Here is a 17,855-nt window from a genome sequence, read left to right as displayed (position 1 = left end):
TTTTTTTTTTTTTGAGATGGAGTTTCACTCTTGTTGCCCAGGCTAGAGTGCAATGGCATGATCTCAGCTCACTGCAACCTCTGCCTTCTGGGTTCAAGCAATTCTCCTGCCTCAGCCTCCTGAGTAGCTGAGATTACAGGCATGCACCACCACACCCGGCTAATTCTAATTTTTTGTATTTTTAGTAGAGACAGGGTTTCTCCATGTTGGTCAGGCTGGTCTCGAACTCTCGACCTTAGGTGATCCACCCGCCTCGGCCTCCCAAAGTGCAGGGGTTACAGGCATGAGCCACCATGCCCGGCCCATAAGCCTCATTTTTCTTAGCTATATAATGAGGATAGCTCTGTGCTTGTAATCTCAACACTTTGGGTGGCTGAGGGAGGAGGATCATTTAAGGTCAAGAGTTCGAGACCACCCTGGGTGACATAATGAGACCCTGTCTCTGCAAAAATATAAAATTAGCTGGGTTTAGTAGCACAGACCTATAGTCCTAGCTACACAAGAGGCTGAGGCTAGAGAATCGCTTGAGCCCAGGAGGTCAAGGCTGCAGTGAGCCAGGACTGAGTTACTGCACTCCAGCCTGAGTGACAGAATGAGACCTTGTCTCAAAAAATAAAATAAAATATAAGGGGCGGTCATAATCCTGACCTTACAGAGTTGTTGTGAGGGTTAAAAGTAATATGAATTCCAGGGTTGATGGCACTCAGAAATCTACACAACACTCCTGTTTTACAGACATTCAGCGCATTAATTAACAAATATTTATTGAACCCTTACTATGTGCTGTTCTGGGCTCTGGAGAAGAGCAGGAGGGAGGTCCTTAGGTGAAGAGATATATTAATGCAGAGGGGACTGGGCTCAGGACATCCATCCCCCAGGCTCTCTCAGAACAATAAGGTACTCCTTGTCCACGGTGCTGCAAATGTGAGAAACACCATCACCATGATGCTCTGGCCTGGGCAGCTGTGCCCAGGGCCCAGCCAGCTTGGCTATCAGCCCACCCCTCTCCTCCAGCTCTAGGATAAAACACACAAAGCCCTTAAGCCCCTAGCCAGAGAGCAGATTCTTTCCCCCCTCCCCAAGCCCCGCTCTATTCCATGGAAAAGTAGGGACTTAGAGAGCAAAAACCAGGGGAAAAGTAGGTCACAGCAGGAGGATGGTAATCTCCCTGATGGCTGGCCAGAACAGCCAGGCCCCTGCTCCTAGCCATCCAAGACCAGCTCTGGAAGACTTCTGGGGTATACAGCCCCAGCACCATCCTTCCCAGCAGTATGCCCAGAGTAAAGGTGCCACCCCAAGATGACACACCTCCACAGTGGGGTCATTCTCAGTCCAAGCTCTTGCTTACTGTAGCACTACCCATGCTGGACTTAAGAGTTCTATGTTTCATTCCACACCCTCCCACAAGTGCACCCTTTATATCCAGCCCTAGGTTGGATGCTAGAGACACAACGAGGATTCTGACAAAAAGGACTTCCTGCCCTTGGGGAATCCACAGTGGGGAATTCTGACCTGTACCTAGACAATAACAAGCTAGTGCTATCAGTACTGAGGCAGAAGGGAATCCAGGAGCTGTGTGGACCTAGAGGAGCCTTCTGATTCAGCTTGTAGTCAGGGTTAGGGAATAGTTCCTAGAGGAGGTGATACTGCAAGATTGAGCCACTATGCCTGGCTGAGTTTTTCAATTTAGAAAGTAAAGAATAGGCTGGGTGCGGTGGCTCACGCCTGTAATCCCAACACTTTGGGAGGCCGAGGCGGGTGGATCACGAGGTCAGGAGATCGAGACCATCCTTGCTAACACGGTGAAACCCCGTCTACTAAAAATACAAAAAAAATTAGCCAGGCGTGGTGGCGGGCGCCTGTAGTCCAAGCTACTCGGAAGGCTGAGGCAGGGGAATGGTGTGAACCCGGGAGGCGGAACTTGCAGTGAGCAGAGATCGCGCCATTGCACTCTAGCCTGGGCGACTGAGGGAGACTCTGTCTCAAAAAAAAAAAGAAAGAAAGTAAAGAATAAGGCCAAACATGGTGGCTCACACCTGCAATCCCAGCACTTTGGAAGGCCACGGGGGTCGGATCACCTGAGGTTAGGAGTTCGAGACCAGCCTGGCCAACATGGCAAAACCCATCTCTACTAAAAATATAAAATTAGTCGGGCATGGTGGCGGGCACCTGTAATCCCAGCTACTAGGGAGGCTGAGGCAGGAGAATTGCTTGAACCCGGGAGGCGGAGGTTGCAGTGAGCTGAGATTGTGCCACTGCATTCCAGCCTGGGTGACAAGAAAAAAAAAAAAAGAAAGTAAAGAATAAAGTGGAGGGAGTGATAATAGAAGTCAATGAGGAGACTATGGCAGTGCCTCTGTAAACCGTGGGGTAATGGCTTGGAATAGGATCCTGGTGGTGGTGGGAGAAGGCTGATCAGAAGAGGGTCCTACCCCCAGAAGGCTTTCTCCTTCCTCAGATTCCTCCTGCCTAGCTGATTTTGCTCTTCCTTTCCACCGGTATGAAGAGGGGCTCCTCGCACACCACATGCTTTTGTTCCACGGCTTCCAGAAAGCCTTCTGCAATTGTTTTGACTACACACTGCCTACCTCTTCTCAAAGAACAAGCTTGTGGAGAGCAGAGGCCAGAGGAACCCTTATGGTGACTCCAGTTTTTGCCACTTCAGGTCACATCAGGGGCTTGAATGTGGACTTCAACAAAGGCTCCCCACCTTCTAGAACAGGCCTCCCTCAGACCAGAAAAACAGAGGAAGGGACTGAGCACATAGTCTGTGCTATGCCTTGAAGGCTGAGGTGACAGGCAGAGAGAGGAGGAGGTGAAATGGTCAGGAGCCCAGAGGCTGGGGAGGGGGTGGGGCTGAGATCAAGGGCACTTCACCAGCTCACCTGGCCCCCAGGGGCCAGGATAGAAGGGGTAGGCAGTGCTAGGAGTGCAGGGCTGAGACCCCACCCTCCCGATCTCAGCCCGCACAGGAAGGTAGAGGAAGACTGTGCATTCTGGCAGATCTCCAGTCTCCACTGGAGGAGCTCTTGGGACCTGCATGAAATGGAAAGCTTTGCGCTGCCACTGGGAAATGAGTGTTTGTAAGGAGGAAGATTGAGGGCCCCTGTGGTGGCCCTCAGCCCCGCCCATTCCATCCAAGCAAAGAATCAGTTTCTAGGAGTCCCTGGCCCCAGCCGCAAGCAAGGCCACGGCCAGGAGAAAGGAAGGAGCTTACTACAAATATAAATACCTTTAATGAAAAGCCCTGCTGCGCTCTGCAGAGCCTGGACAACCACCGCCAGAGCAGGGCTGGAGGTACGGGCGCTGCTACCCGACCCAACAAGCTAGGCCAGAGGCCTCAGGAGGTAGGCCAGAGCCAGAGCAGCCGCCAGCAGTGGGGGCGCAGGGGCCACGGGGAGTGCAGGCGCTGTAGCCCGCAGCGTCTCCTGGTTGGTTTCGGAGCCTGTGCCGCGCTCCCGAACATGCACCGGGGCACCGCACAGAGTGTGCAAGTTATTCGGATGGGGGGCCTGGCGAGCTTCTTGCTGTAGTGATTCCCACACTGCAGCTGCCTCCTCCGGACAGCCCGACAGGACCTGAGAGGCACAGGCATGGAAGTCATTCCAAGACCTGTTAAGGGAGTGGGATTAGGGGGATTAGGTGAGGCAAGGAGACTTTAGCTTGGGAAATAAAAGGTTCAGTCCCCAATGGTGGCACAGGTTGGGCCACTGCCTCACACCCGCCGGTACCTGCAGATGGTCTCCAGCTCGCCTCCGCGGCCCATGCTGTCCCCCAAGCGGATGAGACACTCGGCGAAGCCCTGGTATATGGTGTCACATCGGTTTGGGCCCGCTGCAGCTGCTGCCAGGGGAGGTAAAAGGACTAGAAGTGGGGCGGGGGTGGGGTGGGGAAGGAATGGTAGATAGGATGAGCCAGGCCCATCCCCCAGCCCCCAGGGGCTTGTTTACCTGGGAGCACTCTGGGGATGTGACTCAGCGGAAAAAGGGTGCCCCAGGGAACTAAAGGGCAAGTCTGGGGATTACCTACCCAGGCCCCCTTCAAGGTAGGACCCAGACTGGGATTTGTACAGGGGAAGGGGGTGTTGTGTCCCCCAGGTCAGCTCTTCCTTTGAGCTTCTGGGGCCGCAGGTGGGGTGACAAGGGTCCATGTAAAGGAGTCAGGACAGGGTGGAGGGGAGGGAGGTCCAGAGGCCCCGGACCAGGAACAGGTGCATCTCTCTGCGGTTTAGACAAGCTTTGCTTGGCCCTCCGAACTCTCTCTAAAGATAAATATTTTTGGAGAGACAAGGCAGGATGCAGAGGTATTGGGATCCAGGCCAGACCCTCAGAGAGGACTTAGGGATCCTACGACTGGTCTATAAGTCCTGCCATTGGCATGTCTCCCTTTATCATAAGAGGGGATGCAAATTTTGGAGTCCTTCTCCCATAACTGGGGCTGTTTGTGCCTCTCACTTTCTGTCCTGAAGTCACCAGCACACCTTCTTGGAGCCCTTACAACTCTTCTCCACCCTGGCACCCAGCGTTCCCACACACCCTATGCCCAGCCTGGCCTGGCTGGGCGAGAAGGGGGTGTGGCCCGGGCCCCGGACGCCCGCACTCACCGAGGGGCAGCAACAGCAACGGCCTCAGGGCATGGGGTGGTTGCCGGCAGCAGCAGCGGCAGCGGCAGCAGCGCATCATCCCTGGCTGAGAGCCTAGTGCGGGAGCTAGCTGCTTGGAGTGCAGCCCGTCCGCCCAGCCCCCGGAGGCAGGGACGGTGATTGGATGGGAGCTGGGGGTGGGGCTCCGAACCCAGCCGGCGGCTCCGCCTCCAACACCCAGATGGGAAAAGGAGCGAGAAGACCTCAGAGAGCAGAAATTCGCAGGAGCACAGGCTGGTGCTGGGCAGGCCCCTGGACCCTCACCCCATAGAAGGAGGGAGAAGGGAGATCTGGGAAGGCAGTTGGAGCAGATGAGTGGGTAACCCGGCCCCTTGGCTGGGTTGGCCTCGACAGAGCTCCACGGGGAAGAGATGGGCAGAGAACGAACAGACGGCAGTTATGAGAGTCACACCAAAGACAAACCAAAAGCACACACATACTCCATTTTATTCCAAAAGGATTTAATTGAATTTCTCAATGTTTTTCAAAAACAAAAAGATCCAAATTAGAGGTAAAAAGGAACATGGAAAATTCCACTCAAGTGGTGTCACGATCTCAGGGTCATGCTCCAGGCATGGCAGAACCTAAGCAGGCGCAATACCTGCCCTGGGCCCAGCCTAAACCTTCTGACTACCACACCCTGTAGACCACGGCCAGTGCTCCCTGCTCCCTGACCCCCAAACACCCCAGAGATGGGGGCCTGAGCAGGTAAAGGCCAGCCGTGACCCTGCCTCAGCCTAGGCCTGTCTGCTGGCCTTCAGTGCCATCCCACCCCTGGGCAAGGCAGGCTTAGCAGCTAAGGGAGGCTGGGGGTCACGAGGCCATGCAGCATGAGGCTGAGACGCCGAGCTGCTTTGCCAAGTGAGTTGTGTGGCTCAGCCTGCAGGAACTGAAAAAGCTTTTGGCGCACCTGGGCCATAACAGAGCCCATGTGGTCCCGAGTGATGGGGTCACTGTGGTCCAGGTGCATCACGGCCTCTTCCAGGTAGCTGGGGATGGGGGGGAAAGGACAGGCTACAGGTGGGTGCCAGCAGACGGGAGCGCCCCCTGGTGGCACCGAGGCCCAGAGGGAACCCTCTGGGTGAAGGCAGAAAGGACTGGTGGGGAAAATTAGGGAGAGGATTCAGGCAGAAGTGGGCGTCAGCTTCAAACTGCTCCCTCCCACTGCCCCACTCCCCAGCTCATCTCCCCATCCCTGGCTGTCCCCACTTACCTGAGCTTGAGGTCAGTTCGAGTGCCAAGGTCAGATGCCAGCTGCTGGATGAGGGAAAGGAGCACAGGCTGGGAGAGCGGGCAGGGTGGCTGCCCAAAAACCTGGGCTGGGTCCACAGTTTCACACACATACAGCACCAGGTTCAGGTCAGCAGCTGTCAGCGCCTGGAGGAGAAAAAAGCGGCAGTGTTTATAGCAAATATCAGGATGGAATGTCTGCTTGTCTGAACTGTGTGGCCTGGGGGAGGATGACCACAGGGTGGGCTAGTGAGAGCTCCAGAGGGACTCAGAGAGAGCCCGTAGGGCTGTGTAGTTACCCTAGGGGATTGGGAAATGGGTTCCTGAGAAGGGTAGTTGTAAAGCAAGGTGGGCTAGGTGGGAAGAAAGGGGTCCAGGAAGAGGAAGCAGCAGGGACAATGGCCTACAGGCCAAAGGGAACCAAGAACAGTCTGCTGGGGCCAGAAGGTGCAAAGGTGGTGGATGGAGTAGAATGTATGGTATGTGGGCCTTGTCAAGAGACACGTGACCCTTAGCAGGGCCTAATGCCTATCGTACCTGCTGGAAGGCCTGATTGAGGTGGCCCTGCTGCAGCAGCTGCAGGATATGGGCTTGCTGGGCCTGGCAGTCAAGGTGGGCAGAGGGGACAGGTGTGCCAGCAGCTGAGCGCATGGCCTGCATGATGCTGGAGGTGACGGCGGCCTGCTGCTCCTTGAGCGCCACACTCACCTCACCCTTAACGATGCGCTGTACCTGTGCTAAAATGGACTCCTGCAGGCTGCAAAGGGAAGTGAGTGAGGTGAAGTGGACAGGGAGCCTAGTCTGGCCTTTCTCAAGCCCACCACCTTGCCCAGTACTCTGCCCACACACCTGCCCACAGCCACATGCAGCTGGTGCTGCACCTCAGCACGAACACTGCCGGCCACGGTGGCTGCCATCTGCTCAGTAGCACTCTGCAGTGTGCTGACCAGGCCCCGCAGCTGGGCTAGCAGAGGCTCCCTGGCCTCCTGTTCCCGTGCCTTCCGGCTCTTCATGTGGCTTTCTAGCTGCTGCAAGTCTGAGGGGTGACCACAGGGACTATAAGAGGAACAGTAGGAAAGAGGATAACCCCTCCCACCTTGGGCCATATGACCCCACTCACATTCCTGTGTCCCCAGCCGGAAGCTATCATTGATTTGCTGGAACATGGCCTGGCAGCTCTTCTCAAAGGCCGGCAGCACCACACTCTGGAAGGCTTCCCGGTAGGCAGCCTGCATCGGCCCTTGTAATGTGTCTGCAGCTGCTCGGGCGATGGCATCAGTCAAGTTCTGGGGTTAGAGGGAGGGGCCAAGTTGAAAGCCTGAGCCCAGCCTGGCCTGACTAGGCCCAGGAACTACCACCTCCACCCACATCTTGGGCCCTATAGCACCTTGGACTTGAGCAGCTTGGAGATGTTCTCTTTCATGCTGCCCTCCACAGCTGTGAGCTTGGTAGCCACTGAGTTGCTCAGTTGGCCTGCCATAGGCTCCAGACTCCTTGAGACACCTGGGAGAGGGGAAGAGGGTGAGGTGGAGCCATGAGAAGAAGCTTGACAGGTACCCCACTCCCACCTGAACCACCCAAAGGGAGTCTGCATGCAAAACTCACATGGAGGGACTGTCTTCTTGATCTCATCCCGTATGCTGCGCTCTAGCCGCCCAGCTACAGCTGAAGACAGTGCTTGGGACAACTGTTGTGTCAGCTGCTCCTGCAGCTGCCCTCCCCGCTGCTGCCCCTCAGCCAGTGCTCGCTCCAGCCGCCGCTCTGTGCCATAGCTAAGGAACGGGCCTGGAGCAGGTCGTGTACTCCTTCCCAGGCCAAGAATGCTGCCCCCGTCCCTAAGCCATGTTGTGCTACCAGTCTCAAGGATACGTTCCTGCTCGTGCCGGGTCTCAAGGGCACGTTCTACGTGGCCTGTGACTGTGCTCTGCAGGCCTTCGAGTTGGGTACACAGACGCTGCAGCAGCTCTTCCTGGCTGTGCCGCAGCTCTGCCAGCTCTCTCTGCTGTTGCCAAATTAGTGCTGGCCAGTCCTCAGGGGGCTCTGCCACCTGTCAGTAGCACTGACAGTCACACGATGCCTGCCCCACCTATTCCCACACACCAGACCAGGGAATGGCCCAGAGCCCTTCTCCACCCCACCAGGGTGAAGTTCCACAAGTACAAAGTGGGCTCATTCACTTACCTGGTGCTCTGTGAGCCGGGATCCCATGGCTGCATCCCTGCCATAGGCGAGAAGCACCTCAGGCTATGTCAGGCAGCCTGGAGACCACCCCCTCCCTCCCTAGGATTTCTCCCTACCCATCATCCTTCTTGCTTTTCCTCTTGAGCTTGGGTGAGGTTCGAGGGGATCCCTTGGTCTTCCAGTCCTTGGCAGGCAGCCGTGGAGCAGGAACTTTGGTGCCAAAGCCTCCTGAAGCAGAGGCAAGGCTGGCCACCTCATCATCATGGTCACTGTGGGAAGGGGAAGGAGGAGTAAGCCCCTGCCCACTTGCTGCCCATCCCCCCATGAGGGCAATGGTGTAGAGTGGCTCCCACCTTTGCTCAGCACTGGCATCCTGGCTGTCACGTTGCTGCAGCAGGTGGTATGGTGGTCGGTGGAAGGCCAGGCTCTTGTGCTTTTCTTGAAGGCCATTCCTGGGGCTGGGAGGACAGGCCAACTTAGCCGTGGCTGAATCTATCTGAAGCCCCTCCTGCTAGCACACTTTTCCCCTCCCAAGCTCCTCACCTTTCTGCCAGGGTGCTGCAGGTCTCACGAGTAATGTCAGGTGCTGTGGGCCAAACCTGACTGTCAGGAGTCGAGGCCTCCTGGGTCAAGGCTGCCTCCAGGAGGGAGGGGGTATTATGCCGATCTCCATCCCCAGGGCCTCCATCAAGCCCAAGCTGGGGGCCGAGCTCGGGCCCTGGCCGGGGCCGTGGGGACAGCAGGTGCAGTGCTGAGGCGGCTGAAGCCATACTGTCTGGCTCAAGGCCCTCTGGTGCAGAGGAGCCAAAACCACGGGACAGGGCCTCAGATGCAATCTCAGGGATGTCCTGGGACAGGGCAGTGGAAGCTGAGGAGATGACATCAGGGGAACGAGTGCGGCTAGGGGAGGCTTGGGGTAGCCCCAGGGGCTCCACTTCCTGCAGCTCCAGGGACAGTGCAGAGGCGGCAGTAGGCACCTGAGGTGGGCCAAAGATGGGGGCTTAAGTGACAGGAAGTGAGGCAGAGATGGGGGGCACAGAGACGAGGCATTGGTATTAGTAGTAATGAGAGACAGGGCAGCAGGGAAGTGGGGATACAGGTCAAAAACGAGGCCACAACCAAGAAGAGGAGGTGGGGACAGGGAGGCTGAGGAGACACCCACCAGGAAACACAGGAGGGTGAAATGACCTCAGGGAAACATGGACCATGTCGGGTAGAGCAGGATCAGCAGCAGGGGGCTGGGAGGAGCCCACCACCCACCTTCCCTGCTGCCGCCCACCTGCTCCCCACACTTCACACACACACCCAGTCACACACCTGGCCCGGCCCCTTGGGAGTCAGTTTGTCAGCTGGGGCTGGGAGCAGGCCAGGCAGGAGGCCACGCGGGCTTGCCTGAAGGCTGCCACTGCTGCTCATTGTCAGGCTGCCATCCAGCTGCAGCTTGGGGCTCAAGGTCAGCTCCTCAGGTGGCCTGGTGGGGGAAGGCTGAGGTGTCAGCAGCCAGAGCTTGGCATCATCTGGTACCAGCCCCTGCCATCCTCCATCTCTGACCCTTGCCTCACCTGGTCAAGGAGGGGTCCACAGCTGAGGTGCTGCTCATGGCAGACACAGCTGTAAGGGAGCTGCTGCTACTGCTGCTGCTGCTGCTGCTACCGCTGCTGCTGCTGCTGGGAGAGGCAGTGATCTGGGGAGATGCAGGAAATAAGACCTGTGGCCTGTGGCTGAGGCATTCCCAGGTCCCCCTACCCTGGGAGAGTACCTGCTGCAAGGAGGCGCTAGGTGTCATGAAGGCGTCAGGTGTCATCAACTTGGGCTTGGTCTCACTGCTCAGACTGAGGAAGTCGGCGGGTGCAGGCAGCTCCACAATTCGTCGGAGGTCAGGCTGGGAGCCGTGAGCGGCTGACCCCAGGCCCTCAGAGCCCAGTTCGGGCCGAGACTCTCCAAATGCTGCAGGGCAAGTTGCCACTTGAGTTAGATCTCAGACCCTGGTCAGTCCAACTTACCCTACCTCCCTCTCACGCCCTACTCACTAAAGTCCTCATGGGCAGTGTGGGTGGGCAGTGGGGCCACCACATCAGGGTTCAGCTGTGGCTGGAAGCGGATCTGCACATCTTGCAGTGCCCTGCAGGAAAAGAAGGGGGAGAATAAAGTGCTCCAAGGGCAAGGGTCAGTAGAGTGGAGACAGACACAGACAGGACACTGGCGGGCCTCCCCACTCACTCACTTAGTATGCACACAAAAGAGCTTGATGAGCACACCAGCCGCAGACTCCATGGCACCGGCTCCATGGATACCATCTGAAAGGACAGTGTGGATGATGAAGCCCCTGGCCCTCTCTGTGCCTCCACAACCCCCTAGATATATGGACACATAGCTCTGACCCTGAGGCAGCTCACCAGCACCCAGGCTGTCATTTTCCTCTTCGGCAGGCAGCACCTCAGTGTGCCGTAGCCGGCAGCGACTCACAACCTGGATACCAAAGCTCAGCACAGGGTGGGTGAGCAGGAACTCCGAGATGGAGCTGAAGCAGGCGTGGCCCTCCTCCTGGTTTTGCAGCAGCTCCATCACATAGAGGACCTGCACAGGCAGAACGTTCCTAGCTGAGCTCAGAGGCTAAGGGCTGTGATGCGCCACCTGCCCCCCGGCCTTCCTCTATAATCCCAACTCTGCCCAGGGTACCCCATGGCAGCCTACCTTCCGTTGCACATCGCTGAGAATCAGGTATTCTGCTGAGAGGTCCAAGCAAACCTTGAGGCTAGGGGGCACACTCACTGAACTGAAGATATCTGGGGAGAAGCTAGAGAGCCACAAAGCAGAGTGAATCAGCCTGAGAACTGAAGGAAGCCACATTCCCAACCCTGCCGCCCCTGCCCAGTCCCCCAGCCTTCCAGCCACTGCTTACCGAATAGTCTGCAGGCAAGTCCAGGATACTGTACACCACATCTTTAACTCTCGGTTCTGGTCAGCACCAGTAATAAGGAACCTCCAGAAAGGGACACTGCAAGGCAACAAGGCAGTGAGTGACTGGCTGGGGCCCCTGCTGGGAGCCATGGTCCAGCCCACCACCCACTAGGCTGCCCACTCACTCACTCAGGATCTTGTTTCTTATGGTTGTCACAGAACAGGAGGCAGGAGAGGGGCCGCCCATCATGAGGTTTCCACTCGTGCAGACACCTGCAGGTAGGCAGATGAGGGGCCTGAGTGAGTGGTCGGGTGGGCTACCTCGGGAGGATCCTGGTCCCTGAGGCCCTGCCTTACCTTGGCTCATCTTGCCCCTCAATGTAGATCTGCCAGAACTTGACATAGCCATCGTGGCTCGCAGTAGCCAGCACAGTCCCATCAGGAGAGAGGGCTCCTTCACTGAGGCACTAGAAAGAACCCAAAAAGCTTTGCTCACTAGAGGTGAGAACAAGCCCCTCCCAAGTGAGGATGGCAGTGAGCTGGGCTGACTCACGGTGGGACTGGCATGCTTGTGTGACTGACTAAATGAACAGGGTTCCTAGAGAAGGCCAGACCTGCAGGGTGCTGCTAGATAAGGAGAAAGCTGCACAGGTGAGGGCCACTTTGAGCTCAGAGTCCCCACGGGCAGAATGCTAGTAAAGCTGCCCGGGCAGCTGTGGATATAGGGAACAGAAGATGGATATGAGGAAGTGGGGAGGGCAGGGGAGGCAGGCAGTCACAGGCTTACCGTGCTATGACCTTTTACCACAATGAAGCCCTGCTTGATCTGGCTGACATCCACAGGCCAGGTACTGTGGCTGGAGCGGAGCATGTCCAGGTCCCACACCTCAGCCTGGAAGGCACAGGGAGGTGAGTGTGCAGCCCAACCCCACACTATGGCTTCTCTGGCGCCTCTTCGCCATGTCAGCTCCCTCACCCGGTCTTCATGCAGCAGGGCCACTGTCGGGCTGCTCTCCTCGCAGCAGTCTTCGCTCTCCTCAGGGATGAAGGGGCACCAGATGATCCTGCGAAAGTGGTTCAGTGGCGTGCCCTCTGGCTGCCGAATATGGACCAAGATCTCTTCTCTGAGCAGGGTGTTAAGGGCTAGATAGGTGAATGAAGAGGCGTGACACCCCAGCTCCGCCCACCCTTCTTCAGTCCCACCACCCACAGGAAGGAATGGATACTGAATTTTGCCATTAACCAGAGCCAAGCGCCACACGAACAGGTTGCCTGCCTCATCCAGGCAGGCCAGCTGTGGAGAGTTGAGGTGCGCGAAAGCCAGATCAGCCACACTGCCTGTGAAGCCCTTGAGCAAGGTCCGCTCCGAAGTGCTGACGCTGATCACCCGCACCATGGCAGAGCCATTGTTGGCAGCTGGAATCAGGAGAGCAGTGGACCATGAATACGTATCCAGGCTCAGGCAGTAGCACAGAAGCGCTGCCCCACCTGTCTCCCTGCCACCACCAGAGTCTCAAGCTTGGTTTTCCCACCCAGCTCCCCAAGAGGCAGCATGGACAAACCTTCCATTGTACCCCTAAGGCCTGAGTGGCCTGATGTTGGAACTGGCTCTGTGGGACGTCCAGCAGAACATTCCTTCCTCCTCACTGTCTTTACTCACCCCGAATGGCATAGGCCAAGAAGGAGTTAGACACAGCAATCAGGTTGCCATAGTAGTACTTCTGTTCCCAGTCATACTTGGCGACAGGCTGAATTTTTACCTGAGAACCCAGGGTGAGAAAAGTCATGGAACTTCCCCAGAGCCTAGGTGGCCCCCAACATCCCTGGGGATGGGAGAGGACACAGATGCAAGTCCAGCTACCCACTGTTACCTCCTGGAGCCAGACTCCCACAGAGGCTTGGCACCCAGCCCTGGCTTCCTGAAACTGGGAAAGTGTCAAGGTGGTCCCCATAGGAACTGGCAGCATGAGGGAGACTGGAAAGGCTGGGTGTGCCCCCCATACATTATATATGCCACAGCATCCCAGTACCTACCTTGTTGCTTCCCCGGGCCTTGCTTGAAATGCTAGAGTCACTGCTAGCCACAATCTCCACCTCTTTGGCCAAAATCCCAATGCAGGTGGAGCTATCATCTCCTGAGAGACAGCTGTGGAGAAGAGTGCAAAAACTTTGTCTCTTGTTCACCCAAAGGCTCAGTGGGCAGGGTTGGGAGGAAGCGAGGACATAGCCAGACTGGTGAAGGTATCTAGTCCAATGTCAGCTTCGCCTGGTCCACTGGCCCCAGACCCACAGCTCCGCTTGCTCATCTCCTTCCTTGGGAATGAGCCTACTTTCATTCTAAACCAGGTATCCAGGCCAAACCCTTGAGCTTGTCCTTGCCTCTCATCCTAGTGCAAGCTCAAGCTCCACCCCAGGTCATCTAGACAGGAAGCAGCAGAGGCTGCTGGCCCTGCTCACTCCCCATCTCATGCCTTCAGCTAGCAGACACCCCAAATACACCATCACCACTATTGTCGTCTCCTAGGTACTCACATGACCTGCTTCTCTTGCAGGTTAATGGGTGGCATGGTCCGAAGACCAGTCTTGTTTGCTGAGGTACCATCACCTGAGCAGAGCGGGTCTGGGACCAGAAGTCCATTGAGGTCCCCATTGTAGGCACTGGATGGCCGTGGGCTCTCTGCACTGGGGCCTGGGGACAAAGAGGGTCATTCTGATAAGGTTGCTCGATCTGCCCACAAGCCTCTCCCCTTTCAGAGTTTCCTTCAAGAACTATGAGGTGCTCTAGGAACACTCAACTGAGCAAAGCATGTCCATGAGGAGGAGGGCCCTGTGTTCATCTCTCGTTCCATAAACACTGATGTAGGCAGGACCAAGGATGAGCATGAGGCTCTTCTACCTGGGGGAGGGGTACAAGCCATCAAGGACCCTTTGAGGGCAGTGAATACTCAGGTCTGGGTCACTACAGAAGAACTCTGTGGACTCTGAGTGAGGGCATAGGAGGGGTCAGTAAAGACTTTATACAGCAGTTATTGTGACCAGAACACACAAACACAGGAAGGATGGAATGAAAACAAAGCTACAGAGGCATCAGGTATGATGCCGTGGCACTTAGACTCTCCCTGTGGGCCATGAGAACCATAAAGAGTTTCAAAAGGGAAGGTGATGTGGTCAGTTCTGGCCAGTGGGAAGATTACTCTAAGATAGCATGCAGAATGGTTGAGAATCTGGGTGAGAGAGATCAAGGCCTAGACCAATGTAGTGTCAGAGTTTGGAGAGAAGATGGGCTCCTAAGGCATGGAAGGGCACTGGTAAGATGTGGAAGGGGCTGCCCCACACAGAAATGGCTCAGAAGAAGCTATCTTGGGCAAGTAAACACAGAAGGCAGGGACATAAAGGAGCTGGACCAAAAGGAGAGAAACTATGGGGCAGCGTGTGGAGTAAGGAAAGACAGCATTTCAGTTCTTTGCAACTGGCTGGGTTTCAAACACTCTCATAGGCTCAGACACCATTTCCAAAATCCCCAGGTGGCACGGAGCCTAGGGCTTCACATTCAGAACACAGCAAGTTTCCAGTCACAACAGTCTTTGAATTATTTTGGCGCGATCTCGGCTCACGGCAACCTCTACCCCCTGGGTTCAAGGGATTCTCCTGCATCAGCCTCCCAAGTAGCTGGGATTACAGCTCACCTAATTTTTATATTTTTAGTAGAGATAAGGTTTCACCATGTTAAGAAACCATGTTGGCCAGGCTGGTCTCGAACTCCTGGCCTCAAGCAATCCACCCACCTCGGTCTCCCAAAGTGCTGGGATTACAGGTGTCAGCCACCGCGCCCAGTCCTCAATAGTCTGAGTTCTGACCTGGTCGTCCAGTAACAGGAGACAAGAAAGAGCTGCTTGGCAAACAAGGGAATCAAGTGCCAATCAATAAACAAAGTAGTTATAAGGAAAGCCTCCAGGCCACTTCATTCGGATCAGAGCCGCTTTAGCTGCTCAGGGACAAGCTGACAACTCTCCCTTCCATGAAGGGTACCATGAGGACAACCAAAAAGCAGGCCCAGGCTGTACATGGTTGGCCATGCCAGGCTCTACCAAATCTCTGCGGAGTCTAGTCTACAAAGCAGCTGAGCAGCAGGAGAGGTCCACGCCCAACTCATGAGTAAAGAGGGCACACACTCCAGGCCTGGGACAAAGGGCCGAGTGGTCTCAGGCAGCAGATGGATTTTCTGAAAGTAGGGGTTAGTTGAATCCACCCCTAGTGAGCATCAGTGCCTGCTTCCAGAAGCAGCCAGTCTGGGCCTCCCAGCAGGTGTAAGAACAAGATCTGAGGAAACACAATTCTCCACTGTACGCCCACACCATCATCACCGGCCACTTCAGAGATCCCTAAACCTGTCAGTAAACTGGTGCCTGCACACGTGCTATTTCCTCTTCCTAATAGGTGGCTTCTCCATAGGTGCCTTGGGTGCCTTTCCTGACACCCAAGCCCCTGTTCACATTACAAGACCTAGCCCAGTCTCCCCTCTCAGACCTGCACTCTGCACTCACCAGCCTCCACCCTTCCCATGCCCATCACAGTATCGAGACACTCCTTTCTTTCAATGACAACAGTATATTACAACCCTGTTAGCTGTGTCTTGGGGAATCTTTGGGGGCAAGACTAGTTCTGAGGTACCATTAAGAGCCAAAGCGAAATATGAATGAATGGGAACCAATTAGGGCTTGCAGATATTTGTAGCACAATTCAGTCAGGGTGGTGCGGTCTGTGATTTGCCTTCATCCCAGAAAGAACACGGAATTGAGACTGGACACCTTCCTCCTGGAAATCAGTTTCAGAACGGGAGGCCTGGAGTCTTTATTCCAGAGAGAAGGGCAAGTTATGGAGGGGGACCGGCAGCTCTTCAGCATCGCGCTTAAGCCTGGGCCCAGAATTCCATATACGGAGCCCAGACCAGGCCTCTGAACCATGGCGAAAGGGAAGAGGAGCTAGGCCAGTCCCAGGAACACTAGAGACCTCGGGGCCAGGAAACCAGAGGGCCCCAGCGGATTCAGAGAAGGCGCCTCACCTTCAACCGAGACGCTGAAGGACAAGGCAGAACAGCCTGAGGACAAGATAGGGAGGGGTCACACCCAGGGGTCTGCGCCCTTCGAGGGGCACAGTCAATCCCCGTCCACCCTTACCCGCCGGGAGGATCCAGAGCTAGTCCTAAGGGAGCTGTGGGCCCCAATGGCGGTTCAGACGCGCGCCGCCCTTTTGTCAGCTCGCCTGGGGCCCACCCCCGCAACCCCCGCTCACCGCCCGCGGGCCGGTCCAGCTTGAGGATGTCCCGCAGGTGCTGCGTGGCGTCCTCGATGTCGATGCTCGCGCAGTAGGCCATGGGCCCAGCGGCGGGCGCCCCGCCCGCACCGCGTTCGTTCCGCCGCCGCCGCGCACCGCGCACCACGCACCCTCGTTCACCCGCCACGGGGCGAGACAGCGGGACGCCGGTCACTACACAGTCCACCCGCAGTTCGCAAACCGCCACCCGCGCAGCGTCGCTGAGCCCCGCCAACCCCACCAACCGCCTCCACTTCCGGCACCCACGAGCCGAGGCTCCCGGAACCTGCCAGGGCCGGAGAAGAAAGGTTCCGGGCTGGGGGCGGAAGCCTAAACCTCTCCCGCAGCCAGTCCCCCTCGGCGGCCCCGCCCCTGTGCCCGCGAGGTCAGGGAAGTCCCACGGGGCTGAAGTAAGCGTCCACGCACTGGGCCACCCAAAGCCCTACTCGACTCAGAAGGCGCCAGGTCCCTGCCCACTCCCAGAGCATGGACTCCGATGGTCCTAGGACGGGGTAAACTTAGCCGCCCATGCTAAGGTCCCTCAGACCCCCAGAATATGCTGAATTGGCAGGTGCCTCAGGTTCCCTTTGGGAATGGGTCGGAATAACTCAAGGCCTGAGGCTACCCTCGAGGTCATAAAACTCAGGAATTGCAAGAGCAGGGGAGATGATCCCACTACAATGATCAGTCATTGTTCCCTACTGTCCCCCAGCATCCCCTTGTCCCACCTGGCACCCTCAGGTTGGAAGAAAGAAACCACAGTTTACAAATTCTTCTTTATTGCAGACAGTTCAGGCACAGGTACATGGAAGAAGCCGTATTGCAGATTTTACACAAGGTGGTTTGAGGCAGCAGGCACCTACCTCTTCCCCACCCCCACTTCCCCAAATACACATCAGCCTAGAGATCATTCCCACTGAAATCTCCTGAGCATGCTGTCCTCTCAAACAGCACACCATCCAGCCCTGTGCCCAATGTCACCAGGCAATCTGTGGGATCTGAGGAGGTCCTTAGCCTCCACCCGTAGTGGGACAGGGGAAGGGTATCCTTTTACATGTCAGATTTAGCTGTGGTGTCCTTACCAATCCTAAAACCCTTAACAGGGCACTGACCCAAATCTTGGGTTTGGTTCTAGCCTATGGTTGCTACATTGCCACTAGGTTTATACCATCCAGAAGTCTGTGGGACGAGGGGCTAGATTTGTACTGGGCAAGGCCTTTGTCCCCAAAATGGAGAAGCAGAAACTGCCCTAATAGCTAAGACTCCCTGGAATTTGAAGATAGCATGAAGTCTGTATGCTGAGGAAGGAAGTGGAGAGAGGCCTGGCAATGTCCTGCAGCAGTCTGAGGGGTGAGGACTCCTAAAGCGAGTCCCTCACAGACTGCCTCCTTCCACAGCTCCTGACCTATACTCCAACACAACTGGGCCTGGCTCTGTGGGCAGTGGAGGCTGGCTCTTCGGGTTACCTGCCTTTGGGTAAAGATATCCAAAGCAGATGGGACAGGAGCTGAGCTGCCCTCTGCCTGGCTTGGTGTATGTGGGGCATCCTGGATATGATCCTGATCCTTCTGGGGATAGAGCAGGCCCC

General features: G+C 56.4%; 2 protein-coding genes across 9 annotated transcripts; both read right to left on the bottom strand.

The window, feature by feature from the left end:
* Window positions 1-742: 742 nt before the first annotated feature.
* Window positions 743-5,068, bottom strand: NRN1L (neuritin 1 like). 5 transcript variants are annotated; one of them, XM_009431071.5, is made up of 4 exons: window positions 4,604-4,810; window positions 3,732-3,864; window positions 3,233-3,612; window positions 743-916 (listed from the first exon to the last, which is right to left on the bottom strand). In XM_009431071.5, exons 1-3 carry the CDS (start codon window positions 4,680-4,682, stop codon window positions 3,327-3,329), a joined length of 498 nt encoding a protein of 165 aa, XP_009429346.2. In that variant the 5' UTR covers window positions 4,683-4,810; the 3' UTR covers window positions 743-916; window positions 3,233-3,326. The 5 variants fall into 5 exon arrangements, with proteins under 5 accessions (XP_009429346.2, XP_024205655.2, XP_009429347.2 ...); XM_009431072.5 differs by having other exon boundaries at window positions 831-916; window positions 3,732-3,843; XM_024349887.3 differs by lacking the exon at window positions 3,233-3,612 and having other exon boundaries at window positions 769-916.
* Window positions 5,069-5,086: 18 nt separating this feature from the next.
* On the bottom strand, window positions 5,087-16,606 carry EDC4 (enhancer of mRNA decapping 4). Of its 4 annotated transcripts, XM_063797263.1 has the most exons (30): window positions 16,247-16,545; window positions 13,751-13,850; window positions 13,487-13,643; window positions 12,989-13,100; window positions 12,615-12,714; window positions 12,181-12,370; window positions 11,931-12,078; window positions 11,742-11,846; window positions 11,312-11,421; window positions 11,144-11,227; window positions 10,956-11,051; window positions 10,748-10,850; window positions 10,450-10,630; window positions 10,278-10,350; window positions 10,084-10,175; window positions 9,813-10,000; window positions 9,616-9,737; window positions 9,371-9,524; window positions 8,597-9,030; window positions 8,407-8,511; window positions 8,170-8,322; window positions 8,054-8,090; window positions 7,742-7,919; window positions 7,478-7,633; window positions 7,260-7,375; window positions 6,993-7,158; window positions 6,722-6,908; window positions 6,410-6,629; window positions 5,856-6,019; window positions 5,087-5,631 (listed from the first exon to the last, which is right to left on the bottom strand). In XM_063797263.1, exons 3-30 carry the CDS (start codon window positions 13,519-13,521, stop codon window positions 5,439-5,441), a joined length of 4,002 nt encoding a protein of 1,333 aa, XP_063653333.1. In that variant the 5' UTR covers window positions 13,522-13,643; window positions 13,751-13,850; window positions 16,247-16,545; the 3' UTR covers window positions 5,087-5,438. The 4 variants fall into 4 exon arrangements, with proteins under 4 accessions (XP_063653333.1, XP_003315200.3, XP_063653332.1 ...); XM_003315152.6 differs by lacking the exon at window positions 13,751-13,850 and having other exon boundaries at window positions 16,247-16,606; XM_063797262.1 differs by having other exon boundaries at window positions 7,478-7,919.
* Window positions 16,607-17,855: the final 1,249 nt, after the last annotated feature.

The sequence above is a fragment of the Pan troglodytes genome, chromosome 18, assembly GCF_028858775.2.
Source record: "Pan troglodytes isolate AG18354 chromosome 18, NHGRI_mPanTro3-v2.0_pri, whole genome shotgun sequence".
Classification (NCBI taxonomy): Eukaryota; Metazoa; Chordata; class Mammalia; order Primates; family Hominidae; genus Pan; species Pan troglodytes.
Note: the sequence above shows the minus strand (reverse complement) of the source record. Positions and strands in the feature narration are given on the sequence as shown.

Bases quoted from the DNA above. Each gene is read 5' to 3' on its own strand.
- NRN1L (XM_063797279.1), bottom strand. From the start codon at position 4,682: ATGATGCGCTGCTGCCGCTGCCGCTGCTGCTGCCGGCAACCACCCCAT. The intron at 3,865-4,603 runs GTGAGTGCGGGC...CCCCACTTCTAG, and splicing joins GTTGCTGTTGCTGCCCCTCG to TCCTTTTACCTCCCCTGGCA. The intron at 3,613-3,731 runs GTACCGGCGGGT...CTCCCTTAACAG, and splicing joins GAGCTGGAGACCATCTGCAG to GTCTTGGAATGACTTCCATG.
- EDC4 (XM_009431069.4), bottom strand. From the start codon at position 16,328: ATGGCCTACTGCGCGAGCATCGACATCGAGGACGCCACGCAGCACCTG. The intron at 12,371-12,614 runs GTGAGTAAAGAC...TCCTGATTCCAG, and splicing joins CTTGGCCTATGCCATTCGGG to CTGCCAACAATGGCTCTGCC. The intron at 10,176-10,277 runs GTGAGTGAGTGG...CTTTTCCTGCAG, and splicing joins CTCTTTTGTGTGCATACTAA to GGCACTGCAAGATGTGCAGA.